This window comes from Cervus canadensis, chromosome 15 (assembly GCF_019320065.1).
Source record: "Cervus canadensis isolate Bull #8, Minnesota chromosome 15, ASM1932006v1, whole genome shotgun sequence".
NCBI classification, from domain to species: Eukaryota; Metazoa; Chordata; class Mammalia; order Artiodactyla; family Cervidae; genus Cervus; species Cervus canadensis.
In genome coordinates, this window is record NC_057400.1 from 60,451,040 (window position 1) to 60,475,792 (window position 24,753).

The window sequence follows — 24,753 nt, forward strand, 5'->3', positions numbered from 1 at the left end:
CATTGAATCTCTGTTCGTGTATAAGAATCATATACATTTATGTTCATTCAGTGAAAGTTAACTAAAAATCATTCTAAAAGTGTGCCTATGATTTTTTTCTCTTAATTTATGACTTCACACTGTGGTTTAACAGAGGAGTTCTGTTCTAGAGAAAAAGAATCACTGTGCAGCCTGGTCTTCACCACACCCTTTTTTATCACTTACCAGTAAAAATTCTTATGGCCTAAAATTTAAATGTTGGTATACGATATGGGAAGACCAAGTTCCCTTGTTGAGCGGAAAAATCAGAATGAAAGTTATGAATAGTATGTTATCTTCTATGAGAACCAGAGGGAAAATATGAAATAAAAATTTGTAAGAAATCACTGAAAATATTCATAAGAAATTTATGAGTTAGGGAACTTGAGTAGACTAGGAAACAGGTGGATAAAGACTTTCATCAGGTACCATTTTATATTGTTTTGATTTTTGATTTGTGAATTTATTACCTACCAAATAACATGTGTGTGTGTGTGTGTGTGTGTGTGTGTGTGTGTGTGTGTGTAAGTCCAGTACACCTCAATCTCGCATCTGATTTAACACTTCTCACCTGCCCCACACTCAGGCCGACAAGGCAGAGACGCCTGCAGAGGAGACGAGTGTGATGGATTCAGCCTCCGTGTTTGGTCCCCTGTCCCACTCACTATGCAGCTTCTTCTTGTTCGGCAATGTGGTGGGGCAGACAGGGGTCAAAGGGTCATACAAGACTGGTGGGTTTGCTGTCATCTGCATGACAAATACCCAAATGCTGATTACTTTTTCTCTCCTGAGGAGTTTCCGTGCTTCCTTCAGAGACAGCACCCTACACCAACTGGGTACCTTGTTCTTTGATATTTATGCTGAATTTTTGATTCCTACTCTGTCTTCTATATCAACAATCGGCCCACAAAGTCTGCTTTTACCCTCTGAAATCCGTATCTGTTGGACAACGCCTTCAAAAGACCTCTCCTCCACCTGCCTCTTGACTTTGAAAAACTCAGTACCTTTTCTGTACCAACATCTGGAAGTCCATTCTCTTTCAACAGGATCCCTCAACTGTTCTCCTTTAGGCCAAGATTTCTTAACCTCTATGGTATTAACATCTGGGACTAGATAATTCTTTTTTGTGGGGGATTTTCCTGTGCATATTATGATGTTTAGTGGCACCCTTGACTTCTACCTGTTAAAACAGTAGCTAGCTCCCATCAGCCAAACCGAGAGTGTCTCCAGAAATTGCCCAATGACACCTTGAAAGCGAATGGCCTGATTGAGCGCCATAGGACTAAGGTAACAATCCTCTTCAAATGAATTCCCATTTCTGAATCTCCTTACCACTCTGGTATTAATAATTATGATGGAGTTTAGATGATTATCAAATACACATGGGGAATTGCACTTAGCAAGCCCTTATACAGTGTCTGATAGATACCTCTCATGATATGGACATGTGACACGTTTTCTCAGAAGGAACTCTGAAATCTTGAGATAATAGGGAAACTCTTATATCAGTGAAAATCAGTGTAAGCTTACATCTATCTCTGACATTTAAAACTCTGGGCTTAAGGACTGTGAGAGCAGGGGGAGAGGAGACTTAATTTGCTTATTACTTTATTGATTGACTGTTTTGTATCATTCAAGCATTTAGATTAAAGTGTGTATTTTTTAAAAGAAAGAATCACAGTTCTTAATATGGCTACATCAAGAAGAACATTTTAAGCTTTAATAAGATTTTGATTTTGGTTTCTTAGCCAAGATATGAAAGCAGGGTCAAGAAAACAGGGGAAAAAAGGAGACAAGCAAAAAAGTTAAAAGGGCAAGGGGGTTAAAACTTACCTTGTTTCATCAATATAAACTGCTTCCAACACAGACGCTGCATATTCAATATTCTTCTTTAAGTCGATGACATTAACGTCACCTTTTTCCAGCTGCTTCACTAAGCATCTTAGTCTATTTCAAAAAGTAGCCAAGAAAAGAAAAAGAGAGAGATTTATCATGACTATAAGGAAAAGAGTCAATATTAAATATACAAATTGGGTTAAATTTTCAACTTATCTTTCCAGGTTATTAAATAGCAATATGTCCAGGTATATTTGAGGTATAATTAAGATCAATCTTTATTACTTAAACAACTATCAGAAATTATATTCACCTCTCAATAATATTAAGACTATAGGTTGCAGGTTTATGTACCATATTTCAAACACAGTTTTTCTGAAAATTCAAACAATATAGGTTATTTTCATAAAAGTATTTCTAATACTAGAATTTATTCTATGGCTGTTGTGCTTCTTCAGAGTTGGCAATAAGAAATACTTAACAGGTACTCTTTTGACCAGTATTGTATCAATTATTCACTGTTTATAGCAGTAGAAACAAAAATAAAAGGCAAAAGATTCAAGAAAATATAATTAAGATGAGAAAAAATATATGTATACAAGCTTAGTGTTTTTATTGCAATGATTTTTCAGTTGAGGCAAAACTACAAAATGTTTTCTCATGTTGTTGCCCATAGAATCATGTATCACAACTGAGAAATTTTAAAGCATTTCTGGATCTCTGACTCAGAAACTGTGATGTAATTAATACTATTGTTTTAAGTCACTACATTTTGAAATAATTTTTTAGGCAGAAATAGATATCTCAGGGAGTGAAATAGTACAAATTATCTCAATAATTTTCTAACACTTGTAGAAATTTCTATGCATTAACTATAAACCAAGTGTTTCTAAAGATACTTCCCTTTAATAAAAAGAAAAAGAAAACATGTTCTTTAGTCACTATACACTATAAATAAGCATTGTGAATACAATTCACCCATTTTCCTGTCAGCAGGCAGAATTTAATTTCTTGAGAAAAGGTATTTCAGAGAAAATAGAATACATCTACTTTTAGGCACTGCCTTAAAGATAGTATAACAGATTCTCTGAAAACTTACTTTGGATGATTTCCAATACCACAGTTTAGGGTATCAAGACAAGTTACAAATTTCAGCAGTGGTATTTTACATTTCTTCATCCATAAGAAACTTTATTTCTCCATGGAAAAGAGCCATACCTAGCTTAAAACTTCTTATTCAGGCAACTACAATTACTTTTTGTATCACATATTTTTGTATGATAAAATATTATCAAACAACAACTTTGCAAAATAAATTCCATGTGTCGATAAAAGTCTTATTTGTCCAGAGTCAGCAAAGCAAAACAAAATAAATATCAATGACTAAAACAGGTTACTTAGAAAAGAAAAATTAAGCCTGGCTCTGAGGCTTGTGTAAAATACGGAATATGATAATAATGGAGCAACACACAGAGTTTTAGGGGATTTTTGTAATTCTATAATCCAAACACATTGTACTTAGTAAAATTTCCTTTTATGTAGAAAGTAAAAGAAAGAGTTTCATACTTTGAAACAGCTTAAAAATATACCACTTATGTATCCTTAGCACTTTAGGGATTAGAGGGAGCTGACTCACCTGAAAAATTCAAAAAAATCTAGCTAATGTCATAAATAATGCTAAATGACTGAAGGTTTTCCTTCCAAAATCAGGAACAAGATTCTACTCTTACCACAGATATTCAAAATTGCACTGGATCTTTTAGCCAAAGCTACAAGGCAAGAATAAAAGGTATTCATATTGGAAAGAAAGAAATAAAACTGTCTTTGTTCACAGACAATGTGATTGTCTAAGTAGCAAATCTGAGGAAATATACCAAAGAGTTACTGGAAGTGATAAAACGTTATAAATGATTTTAACAAGTTTACAGTATAAAAAGATACAAAAATTAATATCATGCTATACAATAATAATGAACAATCTGAAATTAAAATATAAAACAATACTATTTACAATAGTTCTGAAAATGCAAAATTCCTAGCTATAAATCTGACAAAGTATGTGCAAGCCCTATACACTGAAAACTATAGAACATCACTGAAAGGAAAAATGGTAGATCTAAGTAAATGGAAAGATACACCCATGCTTATGGATTGAAAGACTTTATATTGTTTTCATGTCATTTCTCCAAAAATTTATTTATAGATTCAATGTAACCCCAGTAAATATCCCAGCGGGCTCTCTTGTTGTTATATATATTGACATGTTGATTCTGAAATTCACATTGAATCAAGGAGCTAGAATAGTCAAATTTAACAAAAAGAACAAAGTTGGGGAATTTACACTACTTCAAGACATAAGCCTTCAAGACATTCTAAAGCTACAGTAGTCTGTACAGTATAAATGGCACAATACACTGCATTATTAGCACCAAGATAATACAATAGCTAAATCAATAGATTTATAAAGTTAAAAATAGACCCGCAAATATATAGTTAATTTATTTTGGGAAAAGACGCAAAGATAATTTAGAGGAAAAAGGATAACCTTCACAACAAGTTATACTGGATAATTAGAAATATCCATGTGTAAAAGGAACTTTGTTCCATCCCTGCATTGCAGATCTAAATGTATATCCTAAAACTATACATGTAGAAGAAAACATAGGAGAAAATGTTTGTGATCTTGGTTAAGCCAAAGATGTCATACATACAACACCTGCAATGAAATAATGAGTTGAACTTCACCAATATTAAGAACTTCCAGCCACAGACTGGGAGAAAATATTTGTACATCATATATCTGATAAAGATTTTTAGAAAACATGTTAAGAACTTGCAAACCTAAATAATAAGATAAATAATCCAATACAAAATCTGCTAATGATTTTTTCATATCACCAAAACTGATATATTCATGGCAAACATGAAAAGATGCTCAAAATCAGTAGTCACCAGAAAAATTCAAATTAAAACAACAAGGAATCAAATACTTTTTAGAATGACTAAAATTAAAGTAACTGATCATACCAAATACTGGCAAAAATGTGAAGCAATTTAAACTACCACACACAACTTCTGGGAATGTAAATAAGTACAATCAATTTGGAAAACAATTGCCCAAAAAGTTAAACATGTGTCTGTCACATGACTCAACTGTTCTATTCTTTGGTGGAGAGAAGAATAAATATATGTCCTTACAAATACTTGGACATAAATGTTCATGGCAGCTTTATTTGTAATAGACCCAAACTGGAAGCAAACCAAATGTTCATCCACAAGTAAAGGGAAAACCAACTGGGCCATATCCATCCAAAGAAGTTCTACTTAGCAATATAATGAATAAATTGTTGATACACAGTGACGTGACTGAACAATGACTATGGTGAGTGAGACAGGATATATGCATCCTGTATGATCCAATTTGTATAAAATTTTTAAATGCAGTCTGTTCTTACTGAGACAGGAAGCAGATCAGAGGTTGCCCGGAATTAGGAAGTAGAGATGAAGGAAGAGAGGAAGGGAAAGATTACAAAGGAGCTGGAAGAAGTTTTGATGGTAATGGAAATGTTAATTTTCTTGATTGTGGTGATGGTTTCATAGGTGCATACGTATGTTCATACTTATCAAATTATAAATTATAAAATGAAATATGTAATTTGAGATAGAAAATGGATATGTGCAAAATAGATGTTTCTGTTACATATCTGTACTTTTAACCAATTCCATTAAAATACTTAAATTTTTAATATGTAATATCAAAGACATGGAAGCACTCTAAAGCAGCATTAAAATGTTAATGGTTTTTCTTCAAAAAGAAAGGCACTAATCTTTGATAATTCATGAGACTTTTAAAATCAGCCTGAGTATTATGTACTGAACAGGTTTTGATATTCTTAGCTTTTTGGTGGGACTACTTCCTCACTTTATAAGGATCAGAACACTTAAAAGAAGCCAGCAATGAAAATAGAAACCATCTTTGAAAATAATTGATTAGATCTGTGATCTGTGATCTAATTAGTGATCCAGTCAAGCAGTCACAGAAGAAAAGCAATTTCTACTTTTGAACAAAGAGTACTGAGCTGTAGAAAATGATTTGAGTACTTTTATTCAAATATAGAACTGCCACTTTCCAAATGAAAAAATATGCAATGTAAAATGATGTAGTTTTCAGAATCAAGTACTTCATATATTCTAAACTTAGCTTCTAAGATATTGCTATAAAACCCTATCTTGCAAAAGAACCACTTACATAATAAGGATATTATACTGAAAAATCCCATGTGTCTATGCATGTCTTCATTAATTCTAGGATAAAAATGCCCAGGATATCTCTAATGCTGTAAAGCATGAGTGATGTGTATGTTAATAATTTTAACTTAAAAGAGAATTGAAAATAATCATACTTCTATCAATGTCCCTATTTTTTACATAATTGAAATACAAAAGAGGGAAGGATGTGGTTGTAAGAATGCCACACTAGGAAGCAGAAGAGGTAATGCTAAAGGAATATCTATAGTGATATTAACATTAACATTAAAATATGGCCACACAGGAGTGCACAAAGACATACAAACTGGGACTGCCAGAACTAGAAGCTGCTCTGTCCTTTTCAGTAAGTCCTGCTTGCCTCTAATTCTAACATGATTAAAAAATGATGACAAGAAGCCATTATTTAGTGACGTTTTCTTGTCTATTCTGCAGGTCAATGCTTAGGAAATTAAAGTCTAACCTTTGTCGAAAAAGAAAGGCTTATAAATTGAAAGTCTTTTTAAGAAACTTTTTTTCCCACAAAGGCCAATGTTACAGTTGTAAAATCCCTTGATATCTTTATTTTATAGAATAAATAACTCCCAAAACAATTGGCATCACTGAAAAAATGGGAACAATTGTATGGCAAACATTATTGGCCTTTAAAATATATTTACAGTCTACATTTAAAGAAGCAAAATGTTCTCCACTGAAGTGGAGAACATAGAATGGAAAAATGAATTTTTAAGTGCAAAGAAATATATAATTTTTCTTCCTTTTCTTCCAAATCACATTTTGGGTTAACTATTTATCACTTTACTTCAAGAGTGTACTTTTTAATCACAGAAATGGGCACTGCATGGTTCCCAACATTTTGAAGTATTCCTTTTAAGTACAGAGATACAAACACTTGAACAGTTAGAAATGCTTTCAAGATCAATTTTGTTCCTCCTTAGAGGCAAAGAACAATAAGACCATATTAACTTTAAAGGGAGAACCAATCATTTATATCTGGTTACTGTCACACCTCTGAAATACTACAGGCTATATCAACTCAAGGATTTTCTTTAAAATTACATACTTAAATAACTATGTATAGTAAATACATATGTAAATATACACATATTTAAATATAAATATTTGACTATATAAATACACATTTAAAATATATATTTATAAAAATATAAAATATTTGTAAACTCCATTTTTATATAGTAAATATATTTATATGTTAAGTAGATAAATATATTTATGTTTTATATATATATTTAAATATATTTGTTCTGATGAAGAAAAAGTAATGATTCTCACCTACTACTAAGTATTTATTTAAACCAGGGAAGAAACGTTAGAGATAGGGTGCACACACAGCAGACCCACTGAAGAACAGTTTAACTTTTTTTTTTCCATTTATTTTTATTAGTTGGAGGCTAATTACTTTACAATATTGTAGTGGTTTTTTTCATACATTGACATGAATCAGCCATGGATTTACATGTATTCTCCATCCCAATCCCCCCTCCCACCTCCCTCTCCACCCGATCCCTCTGGGTCTTCCCAGTGCACCAGGCCCGAGCACTTGTCTCATGCATCCAACCTGGGCTGGTGATCTGTTTCACCCTAGATAATATATATGTTTCGATGCTGTTCTCTCGAAACATCCCACCCTCGCCTTCTCCCACAGAGTCCAAAAGTCTGTTCTGTACATCTGTGTCTCTTTTTCTGTTTTGCATATAGGGTTATCGTTACCATCTTTCTAAATTCCATATATATATAGTGTTAGTATACTGTATTGGTCTTTATCTTTCTGGCTTACTTCACTCTGTATGATGGGCTCCAGTTTCATCCATCTCATTAGAACTGATTCAAATGAATTCTTTTTAATGGCTGAGTAATATTCCACGGTGTATATGTACCACAGCTTCCTTATCCATTCGTCTGCTGATGGGCATCTAGGTTGCTTCCATATCCTGACTATTATAAACAGTGCTGCAATGAATATTGGGGTGCACGTGTCTCTTTCAGATCTGGTTTCCTCGGTGTGTATGCCCAGAAGTGGGATTGCTGGGTCATATGGCAGTTCTATTTCCAGTTTTTTAAGAAATCTCCACACTGTTCTCCCTAACGGCTGTACTAGTTTGCATTCCCACCAACAGTGTAAGAGGGTTCCCTTTTCTCCACACCCTCTCCAGCATTTATTGCTTGTAGACTTTTGGATAGCAGCCATCCTGACTGGCGTGTAATGGTACCTCATTGTGGTTTTGATTTGCATTTCTCTGATAATGAGTAATGTTGAGCATCTTTTCATGTGTTTGTTAGCCATAGTTTAACATTTTACGTCATTCTCTTGGACCTTGCAAAACACATGCCTAGCACTGAGCTTAGGTGGCCCCTCTGTGTTAAATGTCTTTCACTTGCCCCTCCAGATCCATCTATTGGGCTCTGCCCCGCTCCTGGCCCTGAGGGAGAGAATGCAGAGACCTCAGCAGACCTTGGATCTGGTTTCAGGAAACAGGAGGAAGGGAGGCATGAAGGCCCTGTTATTCTTCTCTCCTCCCTGGAGAGGCACCCAGCACAGAAGGTCATTTGTCAAACAACCCTCTCCCGAGTCCCCTTTCAATCTCTCTCTCTTTCTCTTTTCAAGTATAACACATCCCTGGAGCCTAATGTTATCAGCCCAGAGGTATTGCATTACCCTCGTAATTCCCTACATGGGTGTAACAACTTTAAATATTCTCTTTATTAGTTACTCCTCAAATGATCTGATTTTACTATGTCAATCTTTTTTACCTAACTTCTATGACACTCCCTACAGCACCATCCTCTCATACCAGAGACGTTCAATATAGTTCTACTGTAGTGTTGGAAAGACTATAGGGCTAGGGCTTTAAAGTCAGTGGGGCTCACTCAACTTGCATTCACTTTTTCCTGGTATTCCTGGAGAGAAGTAACACCCTAAATAGAGGGCTACTTCCAGCTTTCTGTAGTGATCAGCTTTAGAGTGAGCTCTGCCCAGGGAAACTGCACATAATGCTGAGGACCAGATGCTCCATAGGAGATGCAGGAGAACCGTGGGACTAAATTGCCACCCTCACACAGGAGGAGCCTGATTCTGGAAAGGAGTGTTTATGGGGGTTGGCTGATGCTAGCTGGGTCAGAGAATGTGTGATATCATTTTTTTAATTTAAAGGAAAGAAATAGACAAAAGAACTGTGGTTGGCAGTGGAGCCTGATGGACTAAAAAATGCCTTTATTACTGTTCACCCCTGAAACATCATTAACATAACATGAACAGACTGAAAACATAAAAGAGGTACAAGGAGAAAGAACAGAAGATAATAGAGCAAAGAAAAGCTTATAATACAGTTTCTGGAAAAATAGTGAAATATGGTAACTGATTCAGCAGATACCAAGAAAGACAAAGCAAAGAGCTTTTGATGGGTGATCATTGAGAGAAGCAAGATGACTAATGTCCAGAGAAGCTCAGAATAGCTGAGGAAATAGGGATAGCAAAGATCTTGTAATCCAAGGATCTGTCTTTATGCTTAAAAAAAATGGTGAAAATCTTTTCACAGCTTCGATTCCTTTCTCCACCCCAAGTAGCAGGAGATTATCCTTACCTACTCCTGTAGCAAACCTAGAAAAGAGACAAGATTGCCAGGTTGGAAACAGGGAAATTAAACAAAAATGAGCATATTGAGTGATGATACCTCAGGTTCTTTTCTCCCACCTATTTACAGAATGGAGATTGTGGGATTAACCACAGGAGAGACGGAAAAGTCCCAGACAAATAAAACTTTGGAAACAAAAGTTTGTCCTTGTTCTCCCTCCAACTTTCAGTGAAGCCCAGAAGGTGACAAGCACCACCTATAACAAAGAGATTCTAATCACTTTTCAGACACATTCTTCAATATTAATGGCCTGTCATCAATGAGCAAGCCTTGAAGGAAAACCCCAAACATGAAAGACATTGATTTATCTAAATAAAATAAAGAAACTTACAAAAAACAGAAATAATATCAAGATGAAAGGGAAACAAAATCAAACTCCAATCAAAAACTCCAGTCAAAACTCCAATCAAAAACTGACCACATGAGATATTACTTCATACCTGTTAGATGGCTGCCATAAAAAAGACAAGAAATAATAAACATTGGCAAGCATGTGGAGAAAGAGAACCCTAGTTCACTGATAATGGGAATATAATTTGTACAGTCACTATGGAAAAGAGTATGGAGGTTTCTGGCTATTTATCTGAATAAAATGAAAACACAAATTTGAAAACATATATACACACCAATGTTTATCACAGCATTATTTCTAATAGCCAAGACATGAAAGTAAGTTAAGTATTCATTAACAGATGAATGGATAAAGAAAATGTGGTGTACACACACACACACACACACACACACACACTGATATATAATGGAATGTTACTCAGCCATGGAAAAAGAATGAAATTTTGTCATTTGCAACAACATGAATGAACCCGTAGGGTATTATGTTTAGCGAAATAAGTTGAACAGAGAATGACAAACACTGTTTCACTTATATGTGAAGTCTAGAAAATAAATGAATGAATGTAACAAAACATAAACAGACTCATCAATAGAGAGAACAAACTATTTTATAATAACTTTAGATGGTGTATAATCTATAAAATTATTGACTCACTGTGTGGTATACCTGGAACTAATACAGCATTATAAATCAACTATACTTCATTTTACAAAAACTGAGAAAAATAGTGAAGAGATTCATCCATGAGAGAAGAACATGCTGTGACTTTTTAAAAATAGAGTAAATAGTGATGAAAAAGCTCTTAGATTCTGAAACTGATGATTTACATAAAAATGTCAACAGAAGAGGTAGAGGATAATGTCTAATAACCCATGAAGTAGACATAAAGACAGCAAAATGAATAATAGAATAATAATGATAAGAATTAGAATTAGAAAATTAGAATGCTGGTTTTGGAGATCTAATATCTAATTAGCAAAATTCTAGACACCAGGAATGGAGGAAATTCTCAAAAAAAGGACAATTTCTAGAACTAAAAATCTCTATTTTGTAAGGGTCCAACTAACCACGAGGGTCAGTTTCATGAGTATCCAACCTCAGAGTCATAGTGGACCTTGCAATTAGGAGAATCTCCCCCCAACCCTTGGTTTAGCACTTTACTGTCACTATTTCGAAATTCTTAATCATTTTTGAACAAGAAGTCCCACACTTTCAACTTGCACTGGGCCCTGTATATTATGTAGCTGGTCCTGGGGTCAACCTGCAATTCTATACTCAGTAAAGCTATCAATCAAGCTTGAAGAAAGAATAAAGGCATTTTCAGATATTCAGTGACTGTAAAAATCTGACTTTCTATGCATTCTATTTCAGTAAGCAACTGGGAGATGCATTTGACCAAAACAAGAACATAGCAGGAACTTTAATACAGAGAAGTGAAAATGAGAAGCCTCCAAAGGAGATATGTGTGCATCCTAGGAATTAACTAGTCCAGATTGAAGTAGGAGTACAGAAGAAAGGAAGTAGGAGGGAAGTCTCTGGGGGTAAAAATGGAACTGATGAACAAAGAAACTGATGGGATGTTTGGAACTTTGTTCTGACAGATCAGTTGAGCATAAAATTATAAAAATACACTGCTTATGAAATCAAGGAAAAAGAAAAAAATTATACAAGATATAAGTCATTTGATTGACTCTATTTGATTGAGAAGTGAATAATACTTACAAACCACACTGCTATAAACAGCAGTGATCTTAAAACAAAATAAGATATAATAAAACTCTTTTGAGAAGATGAGGCTAGGGAAGTTGAAATTGTAACATACAATAGAAATTTCCTCTATTAACATTACAGATGTCAGTTGGTAAAGTCTGAAATTGATAAATCAAAAAATATAAAGGCATATTATTTGGAAATATGCTAAAGAAAAATAGCTAAAATGAACTAAATCATTGAGATTATTTAATTCTGGGAAATTGACTGCTTTTTTTGATAATAATAAAAAGAGTTTTAATGAAATAATCCCCTATTAAAGTATAACATCTGATATATTGTTCACAAAACAATAATTGCTCACATTTAACTTAGAAATCAAGTTCATTATTCAGTACTTTTGGAATCACTGACCACGACAAATGTAAATGACTGAAAAATAGCAAGATATCAAAATTCATCCTGAATTGCGAGCAAAGACTTTAAAAGGGTACAAAATAACAAAACATCTCAATCATGATTTGATGATTATGTTGAAGCCCAGGTGTTCTAGCCTCTTTTAGACACACAGTGAAGCCAAAGGAAAGAAAATAATACATAATAATTAAATATACACCTGTTCATCACATGTTCTAGGCTCATGGACTAAACTGACTGAAAACAGGCACACACATTTCAGATTTGAGGTAGACACAGAAAAGGAAATATGTGAAAAACAGAAAGGGAAAGATGGGGAAATAGTATAAAATATGAGAGTAGAGTGAACTATGATGGCTGAATTTATTACATATTTTTGCAAAATCAGACAAAGGGGAAAAGCATAGTAAGTAGTGCTACAAAGGTCAGATGAAGATGTGGTTTAGAAAGAATTAAAGTTAGTACAACTTGATGCTGGGAAAGTTCAAGGGCAGGAGGAGAAGGGGCAAAAAAAGATGAAGTGATTAGATGGCATCACTGACTCAATGGACGTGAGTTTGAGCAAACTCTGGGAGCTAGTGAAGGACAGAGAAGCCTTGTGTGCTGCAGTCCATGGGATCACAAAGAGCTGGACACAATTAGTGACTGAACAACAACAAAATTAGTAGACAAGAGGTTGAGCATGGAAACAACATGATGAATACGCGGTGCTCCTAAAGCAATAAGGGACAGGAAACCAGAAAGTCTACAACTATACTGGCTGGGCAAAGCAACTTTAGCATCAGTTCCACCAAAAATAGCAAACGAATGTTTAAAAGTGTGTTTAGGACATTTATTCCTAATTAATGCAGTACTTGTACCAAAATGCTTCAAAAATACACTACCAGAGAAGGAAAATCATATTAAAATAGATCTTTAAAGAAATATGCCTGCAAAAATATGAAACTATGGAGAGAAAAGTCAACATGGATTTTTTCCAGTTACAATAAATCATACACATCAGAAAACCTAAGAAGCAGAAATATTTCCATGGCAAATACAGTTAAAATCCTACCAGCAAGCAGAGAAATAGAGAAGCTCTCCTGTTAATCTTATCACCCAGAGATAGGAAAATTGGGGTCAATTAAAGCAGAGTGTCTTGAAAGAGCAGTTCTTCTTTGGGATGAAATTGGTGACATGTTAAAATAAGTGATCAAACTGACCTCCAACAAATTGATTGAGAAGATGGCTTTTACTGCAAAGTTTGCTGTATGTATTAGATAAGATCATTTTATCCTAATTTGAATGATTTTCTCTCCCTATCCCTCCCCAAATTCCTCCCTCTTTCCCTCCCTCTTTTCCTGTCCCTAATACTCTCACTTACTACTCTCCTCCCTTCTCCCTGCCGATCTCACCCACCTCCATATTGTATATGAATACTCTGGATTTCAAGACACTACTAAAACTGGAGGACACAAATTCCTCTTTGATTTTGCAGAATCTTCCTTGCCTCCACAGAAATGTAACTTTCATATACATAATCTCTCAGGATCACTGGAAATAATTCTTTCCTTCTGAGATCTCAGGAACACTACATTGACATTGACAGAATCAGTTTTAAGAATGCATCATCACTAGTTTAAACTACTGAGTCCCAAATTTAGTACAGCTTAACAATAGGAACATTACCTGGTGGCCTCAGTGGTAAAGAATCTGCCTCAAATACAAGATAAGTGTTTGATCCCACAGTCGGGAAGATCCTCTGGAGAAGGAAATGGCAATGCACTTGACTATTCTTGCTAGGAGAATCCCATGGATAGAGGATGGATAGGAAGCGATGATCAAAACCATCCCCAAGAAAAAGAAATGCAAAAAGGCAAGATGATTGTCTGAGGAGGCCTTACAAATAGCTGAGAAAAGAAGAGAAGCAAAAGTTAGAGAAAAGGAAAAATATATCCATCTGAATGCAGAGTTCCAAAGAACAGCAAGGAGAGATAAGAAAGCTTTCCTAAGTGATCAATTCAAATAAACAGAGGAAAACAATAAATGGGAAAGACTAGAGATCTCTTCATTAAAACGAGAGATACAAAGGGAACATTTCATGCAAAGATGGTCTCAATAAAGGACAGAAACGGTATGGACTAAACAGAAGCAGAAGATATTAAGAAGAGGTGGCAAGAATGCACAGAAGAACTATACAAAAAATGACTCAGATCACCACAATGGTGTAATCACTCACCTAGAGCCAGATATCCTGGAGTGCAAAGCCAAGTGGGCCTTAGGAAGCATCACTACACACAAAGCTAGTTGAGGTAATGGAATCCAATTGAACTATTTCAATTCCTGAAAGATGATGCTGTGAAAGTGCTGCACTCAATATGCCAGCAAATTTGGAAAATTCAGCAGTGACTACAGGACTGGAAAATGTCAGTTTTCATTCCAATCCCAAAGAAAGGCAATCCCAAAGAATGCTCAAACTACCGCACAATTGCACTCATCTCACATGCTAGCAAAGTAATGCTCAAAATTCTCCAAGACAGGATTCAACAGCACGTGAACCGAGAACTTCCAGATGCTCAAGCTGAATTTAGAAAAGGCAGAGGAACCAGAGATCAAGTTGCCAACATCTGTTGGATCATAGAAAAAGGAAGAAAATTCCATAAAAACATCTACCTCTACTTCATTGACTACACTAAAGCCTTTTACTGGGGATGAAAAGAAACTGTGGAACATCCTTAAAGAGATGGGAATACCAAACCACATTACCTGCCTCCTGAGAAATTGGTATGAAGGTCAAGAAGCAACAATTAGAACCGGACATAGAACAATGGACTGGTTCCAAATTGGGAAAGGAGTACGTGAAGGCTGTATATTGCACCTTGCTTATTTAACTTATATGCAGAGAACATCATGTGAAATGTCAGACTGGATGAAGCACAAACTGGAATCAAGATTGCAGGGAGAAATATCAATAACCTCGGATATGCAGATGGCACCACCCTATGGCAGAAAGTGAAGAGGGAGCTAAAGAGCCTCTTGATGAAAGTGAAAAATGAGATGAAAAAGTTGGCTTAAAATTCAACACTCAAAAAATGAAGATCATAGCATCTGGTCCCATCATTTCATGTGAATAGATGGGGATACAATGGAAACAGTGACAGACTTTATTTTCTTGGGCTCCAAAATCACTGCAGATGGTGACTGCAACCATGAAATTAAAAGACACTTGCTCCTTGGAAGAAAAGCTAAGACAGCCAGTTAAAAACAGAGACATTACTTTACTGACAAATGCCCATCTAGTCAAAGCTATGGTTTTTCCAGTAGTCATGTAGGATGTGAGAGTTGGATCATAAAGAAAGTTGAGCACCAAAGAATTGATGCTTTTGAACTGTGGTGTGGAGAAGACTCTTGAGAGTCCCTTGGACTGCAAGGAGTCAAACCAGTCAATCCTGAAGGAAATCAGTCCTGAATAGTCATTGGAAGGACTGATGCTGAAGCTGAAACTCCAATACTTTGGCCACTTGATGCGAAGAACTACTCATTTGAAAAGACCATGATGCTGGGAAAGATTGAAGGCGGGAGGAGAAGGGATGACAGAGGATGAGATGGTTGGATGGCATCACTGACTTGATGGACATGAGTTTGAGCAAGCTCAGGGAGATGGTGATGGACAGGGAAGCCTGGTGTGCTGCAGTCCATGGGGTCATAAATAGTTGGAGATGACTCAGTAACTGAACTGAACAATAGGAATAAAAAGTAAAATACTCTAGAATGAATTAGTCATGTTTTACCCAGGAAACATAACAGCTGTGAACATTTAACACTGAAAATTTAATTCTGAAAATTGATTACTGGGAGGATGGAAGATCATAAGACAACCAGGAAAATAGTGTAGATTCCTCTAAATAAGCAACTACTGGAGACTTTAGGAATCAAGGGAAAGAGACAGTGTCTCCAGAGCCTTGCTGTTTTGGGAGCTCCTGTAGAAAAAAGGAGCACAGGAGGGGCAACTAGAATTACAGAAAAGATGCAACTGATACAAGGAAGGCTTCCTTAAGGGCAGAGAAGGAAAGAGAAATATACCATGGCTTCTCTTTTCTTCCTTACTTATCCTTCAACCTCCTCACAGTGTCTGCCTTTGGCTAAATTCAGCCAGATACCAGTTGACAAAGGAGGCTGGGAAATTCAGCTGTGATGATACAGAGCAGAGCAGGGATAGAACAAGGAGTAGACCCAAAGGCAAACAAGTCATACATCTGAATACACAGTAACCAGAAAGTGTCAAAAATCTTTTCTGAGATTTGGAAATAAGGCAGAAAGGTGGGTAACATGTCTTCTCTCTCAGTTTGGACAAATCCAATCAAGAGTTATCCAGAGGAATGTAGGTAGTTTAGCTTGCTATTGATTCAAGGATTCAGATTTAATGAAGTTATTTGTTCATTGTACTTATAGATTTCTGCCTTGTAGAAATCTATTGTAGAAGTGAACAACAGTTTTATCCAGTGGAACAAACAACTTCACAGGTTTAAGACCTGTTTGTAAGCATTAGCCTGCTGTGCATCTACCTCAAAAATCTTATCAGAACATTGTCTATGTACACCTTCTTAAATGTCTTTTGAACAAGTCATAACATCTTACTGATCTCCTCATTATTGATTTAAGGAAAAAATTTGTAGATATTTAATTTGTATTTGCATCACTCATGATTTTACCTTTTAGAAAAGTATATTTTAACAAAAGTATTACAAGTACAATTTATCCCAACACCCTCAACACATAAAACAATGAAAAATGCAACTAAATCTAGAATGGAAGAAGGAACATAAAACTATAAAATATTTCCTCTCTCCCTTCCCTGCCTTTCTCTCTGTTTCTTTTCTCTCTTTCTTTCTTAATTTCTTTCAGAACTAATAGAGACATAACTCTCATGCATTCCTATAGTATAGGTGAAAAAAAAATTTTTAATGGCCCTATAAGAGATGCTCCAAAAAGCAATTATTTGGGGAAACTGCACCTTCCTAGCAGATACACACAGCAGCATTGCTACCCTCAGTTCAGTTCAGTTGCTCAGTTGTGTCTGACTCTGCGACCCCATGGACTGCAGCATGCAGGCCTCCCTGTCCATCACCAACTCCCAAAGCTTCTTCAAGCTCATGTCCATCAAGTCGGTGATGCCATCCAACCATCTCATCCTCTGTCGTCCCCTTCTCCTCTTGCCTTCCATCTGAAAACCACAATCACAGAAAACTAACCAAACTAATCACATGGATCAGTTTGTCTAACTCAATGAAACTATGAGCCATTGTCTAGAGCCTTCCAAGATGGACAGGTCATGGTGGAGAGTTCTGACAAAACATGGTCCACTGGAGAAGGGAATGGCAAACCACTTCAGTATTCTTGCCTTGAGAACCCCACGAACAGTTGCTATCCTCACCTGGATGCATTTTTTTGTTATTCAAAATACAGACCAAGCATTGATCCTGTTCCATACTCATACTACACAGTCATAGACAGAATTCTCCACATATTTTTGTTTCTAAGTCCATTGCTCCTAATTGAGGCAAACAAGGCAAGTAATTCAGTAAGACAGATTCCTGATTTCAAACATGAAGTGACATGCTAAACAATAAGAAAACTGCCTTAGGCCAATTTTCCCCATGACTAGTTTTTAGGGAATTCTCAGTGGTGTAGATTTTCTGACTAGAGAATTGTTAGATACTTGAATGACACCTCACATTAGGTGCTTTTCTGCAAATTCCTCCAAGTCGATTGAGGTCAGTGCACCTCCATGTGTATTAAGATGCACTGCTACAGAGTTTAAGCAAGTATTTCAGATAAAATTAAATGGTCTTCTGAGACAATAATGAGCTGTCAGGAAGCTCTTCATCTGGAATGATTCTCAAAATCAATAAAGGTCCTTGTCTGACTCTTTTGAATCTCTGCCATAACTGGGTTACAGTGAGTGCCTGGCAAGTACCAGCCTTTGTTGTTGTTGTTCAGTCGCTATGTTGTGTCCAACTGTTTGCAACCCAAAGGGTTGTAGCCCACCAGGCTCCTCTGAATGCCACTTTCTCTCCAAGCTTGCTCAAATTCAGATCCACTGAGTCAGTAATGTTGTCTAACCATCTCATCCTCTGCTGCCCCCTTCTCCTTTTGCCTTCAATCTTTCCCAGACTCAGCGTCTTTTCCAACGAGTGGGCTCTTTCCATCAGGTGGCCAAGTATTGGAGTTTCAGCTTCAGCAACAGTCCTTCCAATGAATATTCAGGGTTGATTTCCTTTAGGATTGATTTGTTCTATCTCCCTGCAGGCCAAGGGACTCTCAAGAGTCTTCTCCAGAACCACTATTGGAAAATATCAATTCTTTTGCGCTCAGTCTTCTTTGTGGTCCAACTCTCACATCCATAAGAAACTACTGGAAAAACCATAGCTTTGACTATATGGACCCTTGTTGACAAAGTGATGCTCTGGTTCTTAATATGCTGTCTAGGTTTGTCATTGCTTTCCAAGGAGCAAGTGTCTTTTAATTTCATGGCTGCAGTCACTGTCAGCAGTGATTTTGGAGCCCAAGAAAATGAAGTCTGTCACTGTTTCCATTTTTTCCCCATCCATTTGCCATGAAATAATGGGACCAGATACCATGATCTTAGTGTTTTGAATGTTGAGTTTTCAACCCTTAGTTAGTCTATTTAATGTCAATCAATCCACAGCACTAGACCTATATCAAATCTGTGTTCTCTGTGTCTGAACATGATTTCTAGATCTTGATCTTTCTGGAAGATCAAAATTTCTTCACAAAGCATCTCTAATATGGTGATTAAACACATCAATTTCTTGAGAAATGTAACTCTTAGTTCTTTCCTTTAACCCCACAAAGATTCCAATTTACCTCAAAACAAAGGCTAATCTGGAAATGAGCATGGTTAAAAATGTGATTAACATGCTTAAATAATTAAGTCAAGTCTCCCAGAATCCCATGATGCAGCACCCAGATTGCACCCATCTCCTCAGAAATGAAGGGCTGCCCCTCAGGAACCCTGACCTGAAACAACTCCTTTCCCAGCAGCAGTTTGCCCACCAGGGCAATCATGCAGCTTGTAGTTCGGTGCCTATGAATGGCAGCAGTGGTCCCGAGGGACAGATAAACATGAACTCCATGCTCATGACTGGCATGCCCATGGGTCCTGATAAGAAACATTTCTGACCTCCAAGGAAAACACTGTGCAAACAATCCTGCATTAGGATTATTGGGAATAAAGACTCATTGCTCTAGGCACCCAGCTTTGAAGAAGGGACCAACTCTGATCTCCATCAAGGACATTTCAAGTGACGTCATTTGAGCAGAACTAGATTTTAAACTGAAGTGTGATATCTACCTGGTTTTTTTTCCTCCTTCTCCTAAGGACCATGTGTTTAATACAACTATTTTGGGCATTCTGCCTTCTTGGGATATGATTATGGAGTTAAGGTGTATTACTGATCACAAAAGTGTCTTGTGTCACTTTTTTTCTGTTTGGTGATCCACAGTCTTTGGAAAAAATGCAGATGGGCCAGAGAACACTGGAGAAATCCAGAGATTAGAACACCTGGTTTCTTGGTAGTTGTGGTATTGAGTGAAGACCATGGTCCCACCCTCGAGGGTTTTTGTCATAGGTTCTGTCTTGTGGAGTTGGCATTTCCAAGTTCTCCCCTAAGGACAGTGTTGAGTTGCTACTCTTGGTTGTCCTAGACTTTTTCCTAAATAGGATTTTTATCTGCCCCTAATGTCCTGCATTGCACTTCCCTGCATTGCTCAGTGGTAAAATATCCACCTGCCAATGCAGGAGATGCAAGAGATGCAGGCTCCATCCCTGGGTCAACAAGATCCTCTGGCAGAGGGCTTGGCAACCCACTTCAGTATTCTTGCTTGGGGAATTCCGTGGATAGAGGAGCCTGGTAGGCTACAGTCCATAGGGCAGCAAAGAGACAGACATGACTGAGAGCCTGAACATATACATCATATCAGATTCTTGTCAACACTCAGAAAAAAAAATGGACAGTATTTCATGCAGATTGAAATGTAAGAGCAGGCTTCAAAGTCAATACCTGCTTGGTTTTCCAGAGATAGTCCTCACCCTGGTAAGCTCTATCTCATTCTCTATAGTAGCTCAGCAGTGGTTAATTTGAAGGAGTGTGCAGGAAGAAAAATCTGATAGAACTGACCCGCCCAAGAAGGCTTGAAGTTTTTTTATTTTATTTTTAAGTTTAAGGCTGAAATTCCAAGGTTCAACTTCACTTCTCTCTCCCCCAGACCCCTTATCTTGGCAAGTAACAGACTTTCACAGTTTCTTAGAGACTTTCCATAAATTATCTTCTACTAAACAATAACTGGGGTTTAATGAAAACAAGGTATCTCAGCAGGATTCTTAAAAAGTAGACTTTGATTTTTTAACCTTGGATTTATTATATAAATCATTTTTATTATACATATTATTATATAGGCAATGAATATTCATGGTTAATAGGCAGAGGATGAGCAGATTTTCAACAATGTCTTGTAGTAGGAGGAAAATAGCATCATCCTATAAACTTAGCAAGCACAACCTAAATGATCATAATATACAGAACCTCACAAACCACCCACCACAACAGAATCAGAGAGCTCTCTAAGATATGTAACAAGCTAAAAAGGTTATTCTCTCTTTGCCTCCTTATTTATTTAAGGTCCATGCCCTTTTGGGCGTAACAGCTATGCCTGTTTTTCAACTTCCAGATAATCTCATACTATAATAAGTGGCCTGTCTGTGTTCTCAGTTAGAAAACAGTAGCCAAATAGCAAAGATCAAAAAGACCCATTGGCTCTGATTCTTTTTTAGGGTTGGTTTCCTGAGTAGCTGATGACCAAACAAAGCAAAGTATTGATAATTTTGGTTGCTGAGAAGAGTAATTCTCCTTATGGATAGTACATTCATGGCCCCAACTTCTAGAATTTTGCTTTCCTTTTCTTTCTATAGTGAATCAATCTTGGTTTCCTACACTGTAGTCTTTGGGGTTTCAAATTTATAGCATTGACTTATTATAAGGAGATTTTTGTAAGATTAAAATATGAAGGTTTTTCTTTTTTTTTTTTTCTTGTTTCTTGGCCTTAACTCTTAAAATATTTTTATCAAATTGTGGTGGTTTAATCATTAAGTTGTGTCTGACTCTTTGCGACCCCAAGGACTGTAGCCTAGCCTACTAGGCTGTTCTCTCTGGGACTTTTCAGACAAGAATACTGAAGTGGGTAGCCATGGCCTTCTCCAGGGTATCTTCCCAACCCAGGGATTGAACCTGGGTCTCCTGCATTGTGGGCAGACTCTTTACCAACTGAGCCACCAGGGAAGCCAGAGTAAATCATGCACAAAATCAAATACATACATTTGACTATTAAATATATAATCTAATATATTTTAAATTATTTACTGAAGTATATAATTTAATCTATATTTGAAATCTTTTTCTAAAAAAAACCTGGCAGTTTCTTCACCCACCTAGTCTCACGCCATGTTCTGTTCACCAAAACATCTATTTTAAAATACTATCTTGCTGTTTTCTGTGGGATTTTTCTCATTATTTCTTAATGGTATACTTATTTTTCTATTTCTCGATTTTAATATTTGATAACTATCAACTTCCTGTTAGGATAGTTGAAGACTTATGTGTTTCACATTTCTGAGTGACCATTTTACTTTACTCTAAATTCCTAATACTTCTCAGTACAACTCATAACTTAATCAGTGTCTACATTTTATGATTATGTATATAATGCTTGGACTTCCCTTGTACAGGCAATGCGAGAGACCAGGGTTGATCCTGCATTGGGAAGATCCCTTGGAGGAGAGTATGGCATCCACTCAGTGTTCTTCCTTGGAGAATCCGCATGGACAGAGGAGGCTGGTGGGCTACAACCCATGGGGTTGCAAAGAGTCGGATGTGACTGAGCAACAAAGCACAGCACATAAAATGCTTGTTACATGGCCAAATAGTGTATATTGACTATATTTCCACCCTTGGACTTTAAAAAATTTCCTGAATTTATTCAGTTCAGTTCAGTTCAGTCGCTCAGTCGTGTCCAACTCTTTGCGACCCCATGGACCACAGCATGCCAGGTCTCCCAGTCCATCACCAACTCCCAGGTTCCATCCAAACCCATGTCCATTGAGTCGGTGATGCCATCCAACCATCTCATTCTCTGTCATCCCCTTCTCCTCCTGCCCCCAATCTTTCCCAGCATCAGGGTCTTTTCAAATGAGTCAGCTCTTCGAATCAGTTGGCCAAAGGATTGGAGTTTCAGCTTCAACATCAGTCCTTCCAATGAACACCCAGGACTGATCTCTTTAGGATGGACTGGTTGGATCTCCTTGTAGTCCAAGGGACTCTCAAGAGTCTTCTCCAACACCACAGTTCAAAAGCATCAATTCTTCAGTGCTCAGCTTTCTTTTTAGTCCAACTCTCACATCCATACATGACCACTGGAAAAACCATAGCCTTGACTAGATGGACCTTTGATGGCAAAGTAATGTCTCTGCTTTTTAATATGCTGTCTAGGTTGGTGATAACTTTCCTTTCAAGGAGTAAGCGTCTTTTAATTTCATGGCTGCAATCACCATCTGCAGTGATTTTGGAGCCCAGAAAAATAAAGTCAGTCACTGTTTCCACTTTTCCCCATCTATTTGCCATGAAGTGATGGGACCAGATGCCATGATCTTAGTTTTCTGAATGTTGAGCTTTAAGCCAACTTTTTCACTCTCCTCTTTCATTTTCATCAAGAGACTCTTTAGTTCTTCTTCACTTTCTGCCATAAGGGTGGTGTCATCTGCATATCTGAGATTATTGATATTTCTCCCAACAATCTTGATTCCAACTTGTGTTTCCTTCAGCCCAGCATTTCTCATGAGTACTGCATAGAAGTTAAATAATCAGGGTGACAATATACAGTCTTGATGTACTCCTTTCCTGATTTGGAACCAGTCTGTTGTTCCACGTCCAGTTCTAACTGTTGCTTCCTGACCTGTATACAGGTTTCTCAAGAGGCAGGTCAGGTGGTCTGGTATTCCCATCTCTTTCAGAATTTTCCACAGTTTATTGTGATCCAACAGTCAAAGGCTTTGGCATAGTCAATAAAGCAGAAATAGATGTTCTTCTGGAACTCTCTTACTTTTTTGATGATCCACCTGATTTTGGCAATTTGATCTCTGGTCCTTCCGCCTTTTCTAAAACCAGAAATGTGGTCCAATCTGATACAATGTGGTCCACTGGAGAAGGGAATGGCAAACCACTTCAGTATTCTTGCCTTGAGAACCCCATGAACAGTATGAAAAGGCAAAAAGACAGGACACTGAAAGATGAACTCCCCAGGTCGGTAGGTGTCCAATATGCTACTGGAGATCAGTGGAGAAATAACTCAAGAAAGAATGAAGGGATGGAACCAAAACAAAAACAACATCCAGTTGTGGATGGGACTGGTGATAGAAGCAAGGTTCAATGCTGCATAGGAGCAATATTGTATAGGAACCTAGAATAAGAGGTCCATGAATCAAGGCAAATTGGAAATGGTCAAACAGGAGATGGCAAGAGTGAACGTCAACATTTTAGAAATCAGCAAACTAAGATGAACTGGAATGGGTGAATTTAACTCAGATGACCATTATGTCTACTACTGTGGGCAGGAATCCCTTAGAAGAAATGGAGTAGCCATCATAGTCAACAAAAAAAGAGTCTGAAATGCAGTACTTGGAAGCAATCTCAAAAACAACAGAATAATCTCTGTTCATTTCCAAGGCAAACCATTCAATATCATGGTAATCCAAGCCTATGCCCCAACTATTAATGCTGAAGAAGCTGCAGTTGAACAGTTCTATGAAGACCTACTAGAACTAACACCCAAAAAAGATGTCCTGTTCATTATAGGGGACTGGAATGCAAAAGTAGGAAGTCAAGAAACACCTGGAGTAACAGGCAAATTTGGCCTTGGAGTACAGAATGAAGCAGGGCAAAGTCTAACAAGGTTTTGCCAAGAGAACACGCTGGTCATAGCAAACACCCTCTTCCAACAACACAAGAGAAGACTCTACACATGGACATCACCAGATGGTCAACACCAAAATCAGATTGATTATATTCTTTGCAGCCAAAGATGGAGAAGCTCTATAGAGTCAGCAAAAACAAGACCGGGAACTGACTGTGGCTCAGATCATGAACTCCTTATTGCTAAATTCAGATTGAAATTGAAGAAAGTGGGGAAAACCACTAGACCATTCAGCTATGACCTAAATCAAATCCCTTATGACTATACAGTGGAAGTGAGAAATAGATTTAAGGGACTAGATCTGATAGACAAGAGTGCCTGATGAACTATGGATAGAGGTTCATGACATTGTACAGGAGACAAGAATCAAGACCATCCCCAAGAAAAAGAAATGCAAAAAAGCAAAATGGCTGTCTGAAGAGGCCTTACAAATAGCTGTGAAAAGAAGGAAATCGAAAAGCGAAGGATAAAAGGAAA

The 24,753-nt window shown here is 36.9% G+C and overlaps 1 protein-coding gene across 6 annotated transcripts in view; it reads right to left on the reverse strand.

The window, feature by feature from the left end:
* Window positions 1-24,753, reverse strand: part of PDE1A (phosphodiesterase 1A) — a 376,209-nt gene that overhangs the window by 121,771 nt on the left and 229,685 nt on the right. For all 6 annotated transcript variants that reach the window (XM_043488084.1, XM_043488083.1, XM_043488081.1 and 3 more), the window contains one exon: window positions 1,852-1,965. In XM_043488084.1, coding sequence (XP_043344019.1) covers window positions 1,852-1,965 — 114 coding nt within the window. The remainder of the gene's footprint in view (window positions 1-1,851; window positions 1,966-24,753) is intronic.